A 9,597-nucleotide genomic window follows, 5' to 3' on the forward strand; every position below is an offset into this window, starting at 1 on the left:
TTAAAGGCGATTTTCTCAATATTTAGATTTTTTAGCACCCTCAGATTCCAGATTTTCAGATGTATCTCGACCAAATATTGTCCTATCCTAACAAACCATGCATCAATGAAAAGCTTATTTATTCAGCTTTGCGATGGTGTATAAATCTCAATTTCAAAAAATGGACCCTTATGACTGGTTTTGTGGTCCAGGGTCACATATAATTAATTGTATTATGAGTTATTGATAATTATAACCTTATGAAGCCATGAATAAAAAGACCTTGGCACATGCATTTTTAAACTTTTTTGGACATTCTCATTTTTCTCTAATTTGTTATCAATAATATGCAAGAGTATTTACATCTAAATATATCTATATAATTCATCCTCTTCTATCAAGATACTGTGCACGTCATGGATCAGGGATCCTGAAATCAAACTCTTGACAGGATTCTACGAGTCCTGGATGTGCGGTTCAGTCTAGACTGTAATATTCATCGTGGGGTTGATAAAGTACAAGATAATGAGTTACTATGTGGTTCCAGTAGCGGCTAGAAATTACCATCCCACCACAAACTCAAAAGAGGTGTGTGTGATTTTTCAATGGAGTGTGTTTGAGGGAAAGAGGCTGAGCAAACGAGAGGTAGTGAGTGAAGAAACGCATGTGCACCTTCGAGTAACTGAAAGAAGGGCCTGCATGTAAAAGAATGCGAAGCGAGTGAGAAACCCAAAGCTGATCCCAGAAATCTGATCTGCCACTCTGACAAGGGTAAATAATGAAAAGGACAGAATCACAGCCTGAGTGGAGAGAGACACGGCATGAAGCTAGAAATGCATCCTAGTGCCACGGACCACATGGTCCCGCCAGAAGCTTTTATTTAGCTGTTTGGGTTAGGTTCAATTTGCATAGGGAATTTACCGCAAACTTGTTTTGAACTTTGAACAAACGTGTGTGCAGAGATGCAGAGTTGTCATCAGGAAGCCAACATTCAGAATTTTGTTCATGCAGAGTTGACAATAACTGACCGTAATAAATTAAAAATTTAATTTTAAATTTGGGTAAAAATAGAATGTGATAATTTTACTTTATTATTATCATAGTTGTACCATCCTGATATATTTTCACTTCATGCCCTCAAAAATATTAAAATTAATTTAAATTCAGAAATTAAAAATGTGCATCATATAAGTGCATTTGTGCCACTGAATCTGTAAATATGTATTTATGAATAAATGAATAGACATGTACCAAAATGGGGCGTTTTCCTTGATGATCAAACCCATTAGGCCTTCATTGTCACTGTAAACAGTTAAACTAACACGCCCTGCTAAATTTTGACAGATTTTTTTTCCTCAATGTTTCTAGACCAGACACCCACCCCAACGCGCTTCTTGAAGAACTGTGAGGAAGTGGGTCTCTTCAGCGAGCTGGATTGCTCCATCGAACAGGAGTTTTGCAAGGCTCAGGAGGAGGAGGACAGCAAACAGGTGAGGTTATAGTGTGGGTCTCGCAGCTGTGATCCCCAATGCTGTCACTATTACCACATCCACCATAACAACGAGTCACTGAAGACTTTCAGCTTTGGACAGATCACACACATACACGACGTGTAGGCAGGTGGAGGTTCAGTTGCTGAAGCAGGTAAAGATACACCCAGAGATCACATGTGGCAGCTGAGCTTCAAACTGATTGACAGTTGTGTTCATAAAGAGAGTTGTTTGTCTGGATATCAAATATCCACACACTCTTTTCCAGAACTCTATGAGCTGCCTATTTTAAGGCATCATAGCCTTGTTTTTGATGTAAGATGCTTTTCCAAAAGGTATGCAACTACGTTAGGGCTGCTAAGATATCTCGATTCAGGTCTAAAACCAGAAACACACTTCACATAAGTATGTGAGTATACTGACTTCAAACTAACTTAAGCAACTTTGAACTTAACTTTGCAAGGATTTCTCTAAACTGTCATTCTGCCTTGACAGTGGCAGACCTTGAAATAAGATATGCATGCTAATAACCACTATAGACCCTCTTGCCACAATGCTGAGAATGCAATATACATTTGCAACAAAGCTTGTGTAGCTAGAAGCATGTAAATATTGTTAAAAATAGTTCCAAATGAACTAATATAACCAGCATTTGTGTGTGCTATATATTTTATAGTTAGAGTATTGTACGGTTAGCTACCCTCGGACTCTTTTGAAAACGTCTCAAGTTGGTTACTTTCAGTCACTTATAAGGTTCCATGATGGTTCGGTTGCTCTATAATAGGCAGTAGGTATACATACAGAACTTCTAACCGGCTTTTCTTGTTCCATTTATGCATTACTTGCAACACTCCTCTCATCTTGCTTTATTTGGACAAATAGGCAGTTCTACTTCAAGTTTACTCAACTGGTTGACCAATTTTTAAATGTTGCACTACTTATACATGTGCACACATATGATGAGACTTTGCCAAACCATTTACTGGACAACAGGAGCAAATGTGGTCTTGTGTGTACAGCAAGCCAATCATGGCAAGTTATATGTGTGTATCTAATAAGTTTTTTTTTTCTTTTTAAAAGTCATATTTCAAAGTGATAAATAGGATGATAATTGTAAAGCCATGGTGATAACCAAACTCTTGCGGGTGTTTTCATCATGCATCGTCAAGGTCTGACAATGACGCATTCAGACACCTTCGACCCTAATGACTGTTTTACCACTTGCACCACAACTGTGTCACAAGATGGCTGGGCTCAGTGACCACCACCATACTGTCTGCCTGACAGCCACGCTGTAGATAAACTGATGGTGTCTGTTAATCTGGAGAGTTTATACTTGAGGTTTAGGGTTAGTACACCATGCCAAGTCAGCAAGCAGCAGGTTGTAGCAGGACTTTGCTGAGCTCAGGCGCAGACAGGTGAGAGGGAGATATCGCCCAAAGCTTTTTTAGAGAATTCTGCTGCGCTTGTCTTAAGTATACTGAAAACAAATGTGGAAGCCGAATCTCTTGTGTTTAAAGGATGTGTTTTTTAAGGCAGGTAGATGCTGTGTGTTTAAAGGGCTAAATAGCATGTTATAATTTAACGCAAAATCTACTTCACAGTTCAGTTTAACCATGATGCGAAAATAGTGCCAGTCATTGTCTTTCCTTTTAGCGCAAACATGCCCCTTTCTTTGTAAATTTAGCTCTTTATAGATTGCGTCGTATTCACAAAACTCTTATTTAAAGGCAGAGTGAGGGATTTCTGGTAGCCAATGTTTATATTTGAAATCACCAAAACAAACACGCCCCTACCCCAAAAGGGTCTTGCCCCTATTTTGATAGCTCCGCCCCACATATACGTACGCAACCCAGGACACGATTAGTTCTGTGAAACAAAGCAAAACCAATGTTACACCGTGTCTACGGACGCGAGCGGCGCCCCTGGCCTAAATGGAGCTTGGGTAAAGTCAGACCTTCAGGGTCAGATTTAGTACGACTATAAGCAGTTCTCTTACCCGACTGGATGGGCTAGAGCTGCGGGTGACCTCCTCATAAGCTGACACATTCTCCCAGGTGGCGATAAAGGCATGAGTTGGGGTGAACGTGGCATCTGGAAAGCCTCTCTTGACATCCGCTTCCGCCCGCTTCAGCACGGTAGGAGACTCCGTCTGCCGGTAGAAGATGGATCCTTTTCCTTTGCTGGTGTCAATGTCAGCCAGGAAGGGGGCGATGACAGGGAAGTCGGTGGGGAAGCCGTCATCTACATACTGCTTCTCCATGGGAAGATCCTGAGTTGAGATGATTCCATTGGTGGCCACCTGGAACGAGACACAAAACAGAATGAGAACTGTCTATAATGATCTAATTCTGGGGTCATATTCTAATCATTTTTTTAGAATAAAATCAGAGTTACAACTTACAGCAATAAGCTCATTTCATTGACCACTTTGAATTTAATTAATAATAATAAATAACTCTAACATTTAAACTTCTAAAGAAAACTTTTAAAAACTTTAAAAATTAAAAAAATAATAATAATAAAACTAAAGGAATGACAGACATTATTGACACAAGTTATACGGACGTTTAATAAAAAATTCATATAACATGATAATGAAAACATTTGTACAGTTTATTCATATTCCCAGAGGGACATGCTCATCTCAAATGAACAAGAAATCCTTTTTATATTACAATATAATTGTTTTTAAATATTTGGAAATAGACTTGGCTTAAGGTTATTAACCAAACAACACATTTTCAGAAATCAATTTTAAAATAAAGTCTGATCCGTTGTAAAAGAAAGTAAAGAAACGTTATATACTGTGTTTATACTGTGTTTTATATATATATATATATATATAAATTAATTATATATATATTAAATCTAGTAATTAAGAATTTTAATCTTTTGGTGAACTGTTCCTTTAATGAATCATGGATATATTCACACATACGTACGTTGTTTCAAGCCAAATGAACAGTAAACCCTTCATGTTGTATGTAACAGAAAGCCCTATATCGCAGCCTATTTGCGACAAATTTTAAGCTGGAAACCTGACCAACCAATTTGATCTAAAGTTTTGCTTACTGCATTTTTTGCTCCCTTTCATTGTACTGTACACAGCTATTTTTTAAAACAAACACGGCATGCTTTAACTCTCTAACGGTGTTAAAGGCAGAGTAAGTGATTTCTGGTAGCCAATGTTTATATTTGAAATCACCAAAACAAACACGCCCCTACCCCAAAAGGGTCTTGCCCCTATTTTGATAGCTCCGCCCCACATATATGTACGCAACCCAGGCAACGATTAGTTCTGTGAATCAAAGCAAAACCAATGTTACACCGTGTCTACGGACGTGAGCGGCGCGGCGCAACAAATCCCCTACAGAAAACTGCTGCCGGGTTCTATTTATGTCGTGCTGACACAAATTTCAAATGGTTTTCAACGGTTGTTTGATCGCGTCCAGTGTAGGCAGAGCTGTTGTAGACACGGTGTTACTCACCTATTGAGAAGAAACAAAGCAACCTCGGCGTCCGATCGCAGGCCTCCGCTCCTTGAGTTCTCTCCAGCGCTGGAAAGCTGATCCGATATTTACACGGGTCCTACTTCTTGCCTTATCGTTCCGCAGACGTTTTCCTCTTTTGTTTTTTATCCGCCATCTCTATCTTTCTGTCGCTGGCTCGGCTAATGTCCGTCCCATGCACTGAACGCGCTCTCCTCCACATCACGAGTAGACACGCCCCTTATTGCTGATTGGCTACAAGTTTGTTTTGTGATTCGGCCCGAATCAGTTTTTAAAGCATTTTTGAAAAATCACTCACTCTGCCTTTAAGGTCATCAGACAAGCAGTAAGCAGCAATTACTGAAAAGCCAGAAAGAGGTGAACGAAATTTCTGAAAGAGATGTTTGTATACATTTTTGATTGATCATGGTTGCAGTTATTTGTGTAATGATGATCAAAAGCATTATAATTCGTATCAGTAAAGTACATCAGATTGCAGTAGTCTGCTGTGTTCAGCACAGATTTTGTGGGTGCATCTAACCTGATTGTGCGTAATTCCTTTAGTGCACACTAGTACTACATAGACATTGCAAATAAACGGCACTGTCAGAATCACTATTTATTCTTGGCAAATCTCTCCTCTTCAACAAAGTACTTGGTTTAAGTTGATGCAAATGAAGAAAACTACTGAAAGAACTCAGTAGATTTCTGTGCACTTGTTTATCTTCTAAACCATAACAGGCGCAACTTTAAATTGTGCCTTCAAGGTGTGGTCCTCAATGAGCAAGAGAGTGTATTTCTGACCAACAACACCTAATTTTTCACACATCAAATAAAGTATGGTGTGTGTCAAAGTGGCCTAAACCAAAGAGGCTGCTATATATATAATCAGGGCCGTCCTTAGCTGACGCGGGGCCCGGTGTGAGGTAGGGAGCGGGGCCCCCCTCGGTCCGTTCGCGATTGCGTTCCGGGGGGAGGTGAGTTGGTCCCCCTCTGTCCGTTTCGCCACAGGGCCCGGTGCGACCGCACCAGTTGCACCCCTCTAAGGACGGCCCTGTATATAATGTTCAGTGAGTGCTTCATGCATTCTTTTCTAGTTTTAGTTCTACTTTCATAAGGTGCAATCACATTTACCGTTGTTTAATGTATTTCCACATGCTAAATCCAGTCATTTCAATAGGACTCCACTCCTACTCCAGGTATGAAAAGCTGTGAAAAACCCCTGTGTTCTTATCTGTTTCTAAACAGAATATCACTCTTCATGGGCAGGGGGGCCCTAACCAGCACCAGCAGACCCACTCAAGAATGGCCAACCACGACGGCAGCATAGTGATCCAGCAGGCACTGCCTTCTCCTCAGTCCAGTTCTGTCATCACTCAAGCCCCTTCCACCAACAGACAGATTGGGTAAGTCGCCCCACTCATCATCACATGAACGCTGTCACTGGTACAACGTTCAATAGATGATGGCTAGTGTTTAATATTAGTCCAAGGTCCATGCCACTGTTTGCATTTCTCCTATCAGAATACAGCAGTTGACTTGCACAAGGTGGAGAAGTAGTGATTATGTTCTTCAGAAGACTGTGTTTGAGTCTAAGTTAGAGTTTGTTTGTATGTCATGTGGACAGCAGTGAACAACAGCTGGATTCTTGGATTTGGATTGGAGTGTCTCTTCCTTAAAGGAACAGTTCACCCAAAAATTAAAATTTGTCCGCAGGCCATGCAAGTTGTACATGGTTTTGTTTCTTGACCAGAACAGATTTGGATTATGGAAATTATTGGAAACTTGTGGATTATTTTGATGTTTTTATCAGCTGTTTAGACTCTCATTCTCTTTCATTTCAAGTAACAAAAATTATTTTTTATGGTTGTAGTTAACGAGTGGATGTGTTGTACCCCCCCTCTGGTTGTGTTGTATGACCTGGATATGAAGATTTATTTAATTTTAATTTTAGTCTTTTTGCTACCTGAATCTTCATTGATGTCCATTGAAAACTGCAACTCTCTATGACTCCACAAGTGTGAGAGTGTTGTTTTGTTATGGGGACTGTGGAGGTCAGAGGTCAGCCTATGCAAGCGTGTAGACACTGCAGAGGATTCATTTGTGATTAAGTGATGTACTGTAATGCTTAATTTATCCAAATCTGTTCAGATAAAAAAACAAACGCACCTACATCTTGGAAGGTCAATTTTCAGCATTTCTGTTGGTGAACTGTTCGTTTTTAATAGCTCTTGCTCGCTGTGAAAGATTTGAAATGCTATGAAAGTTGTGTATGTGAAGGGATATGAAATAGTAATTGATCCCACATTCTAGATTATCCAAAAATAAAAATTCTGTCATCATTTACTCACCCTAATATTCAAAACCTGTATGATTTTCAAAACAAAATTAGACCCTGAATCTAGGTCAAAGTGAAGATATGCGTTTGATGCGGTTTTGCATTTCACACATTCAGAGTTTCATATTCACACACCAACACTCTCACACACTTTTACCCAATTTAAAAAAAGCACATTGCTGACAACAGAAGAGAATTGCTTCTTAAAAACGTTAATTGAAAACAGCAAATCATTATTTAATGCTAAAACAATTACAGTAATCAGCCAAATGTGCTTGAAAGAGCACATTCTCACATTCCTGGGAAGATTGTAACACTCTTTGGATGTTGTGTGTGTGTTTGTGAATCTTTCCAGTTGTCCCTGTATAGTGACTCTTAAAGTTCTCCTTGTCGTGTAGCCAGCTTGGGTGTGTCCCACAGTAATGACTTCAGTGGTGCGGCTCTGGTGGGGATATCAGCTTTTTGGGATGACGCCCCTCTTGCGCAAACACATCCCACTGCTGACCCGTCTTTCTTTTTTCTCCAACAGTCTTATTCCCTCTTTCTTGATGTCTTTCTCTCTCTGTCTCTATGTTGCGTCAGAATGCGCCCTGTCTGCAGTATAATCACCACCTGAAACACATGATGGGCCGCAGGGAGAGGACGGTATAATTTTCAGCCGTGGTGGAGGTTTAGGATGAAGATTAGAGGGTCAGGTCTGCAGCTGACTCCAAAATCACCGATTTATTGTGTATAACAATAGATTTTCACAAACAAGATGTTTCATAATGAAACTGTCACTTAGCAAATTGATATACGGGTATCAGTCGCTAGTGTTTGGAGAAGCTTATATCTGAAAGCAGTCGACAATTAATAACACACTCTTTACTTCATGTTTGTGTATGTGTTTGATGATTTTTCTGAAGAAATACTGCACATCTCTATGCCAATGGTAAAACAGGACAGGGCGTAGATGCCCAGATTGGACAACTTGTGAATATTGGATGGAAGGCCTGTCAATCAAGTTGATTGATGGTCTGACAGTGCATTTGTTCTGGGAAAGGGATGGAATTACAGTCGAAGAAAGAGAGAGAGGATAAGAGACAGAGAGAGAGACTAATTAGTTCTCTTTTCTTTGCTGCATTAACTTTTTTTTTGACCTTAGTAGGCACTTCTTAGTAGACAAATCTGTCAAGAAGTTATGAAAAATGCACAGATTTTTGATGCACTGATTATGAAGTTTTTTGGGGGTTTTTTTGGTTTGCATACCATCTGCACGATACTTATGAGAGCTTTGTTAGAAGGGTTTCTGCAGGTTCAGGGGCAGTAATGCTGAACGCTGCTATGAATGCTCTGCTGTGTTTTAGATTGCAGCAGTAGAAATGGGAGGTGAATATAAATTCATGCAGAGCATATGCAATGCCCATGCTGTTTTTGTGTTGGAACGTGAGTGTGCATGTGCTAAAGCTGTAAAGAAACAGTTTATAGCACTCATTATGGATGTACAATCATGCAGCTCAGATATCATAAAGTCCTCAGCCTTTTATGGAAATTGTATATTTTATTGAGAGAAGCTGTGTTAGTCTTACAGTAATTGGTCAATATCATGAAATCTGTCAAGAACTTGTCACATTTCAAACCCAAATCAAACAAAAGAAATACAAAATTACATTTGTACGAAAATTGTATTATATATCCAAACTATTTTTTTAAATGGCAATTTTATGTTGTTTCATGGCAATTAAGCAAATGCATATTACTCCAAGTCTCATTATTCTAATGCAAAAATGGTAAACGTTTATTTAAATTAGTTAATATTTATCATTTTAGTATTTGTGTTATTTTAGTGGCATTGATATATATATATTATATTTTCTGTTAATATATTTTGAATTAGACTTTTTATATATATATATATATATATATATATATATATATATATTTGTTTATGGCGTTTTATGCCTTAAAAGGCTTTCAATCCCCTTAACACAGAAACTCCACTTCCCGCAGGAAGCCATCGAGGCCAGTTAGTACCTCTGTCCACAAACTGTCTAATCTTCTCTTCCTGCTGCTCTGAACCGAAGAATCATGCCATGATTGAACTAAAAAGTTTCGCAGTATTGACGTGCATAATTTAGAAATACTTTGCTGTTGTGAAATGTTCATGTCTAAATATTACACTATCCCTAGAAAAGAGGGGTGAATCATAAATTTGGCATAAAAACGTGGTGTATCGGATGGCAGGCTTACATCAGAGTAGCCGGAATGTTACTATTTTCAATGGCAAACTGTCATCAGCTATACACATATATATATATAT

At 39.0% G+C, this 9,597-nt stretch overlaps 1 protein-coding gene across 2 annotated transcripts in view; it reads left to right on the plus strand.

The window, feature by feature from the left end:
• Window positions 1-9,597, plus strand: part of creb5b (cAMP responsive element binding protein 5b) — an 84,899-nt gene that overhangs the window by 14,938 nt on the left and 60,364 nt on the right. For both annotated transcript variants that reach the window (XM_016556286.1, XM_016556287.1), the window contains exons 4-5: window positions 1,348-1,469; window positions 6,209-6,366. In XM_016556286.1, coding sequence (XP_016411772.1) covers window positions 1,348-1,469; window positions 6,209-6,366 — 280 coding nt within the window. The remainder of the gene's footprint in view (window positions 1-1,347; window positions 1,470-6,208; window positions 6,367-9,597) is intronic.

This window comes from Sinocyclocheilus rhinocerous, unplaced genomic scaffold, assembly GCF_001515625.1.
Source record: "Sinocyclocheilus rhinocerous isolate Xijiao unplaced genomic scaffold, SAMN03320098_v1.1 scaffold946, whole genome shotgun sequence".
Lineage (NCBI taxonomy): Eukaryota > Metazoa > Chordata > Actinopteri > Cypriniformes > Cyprinidae > Sinocyclocheilus > Sinocyclocheilus rhinocerous.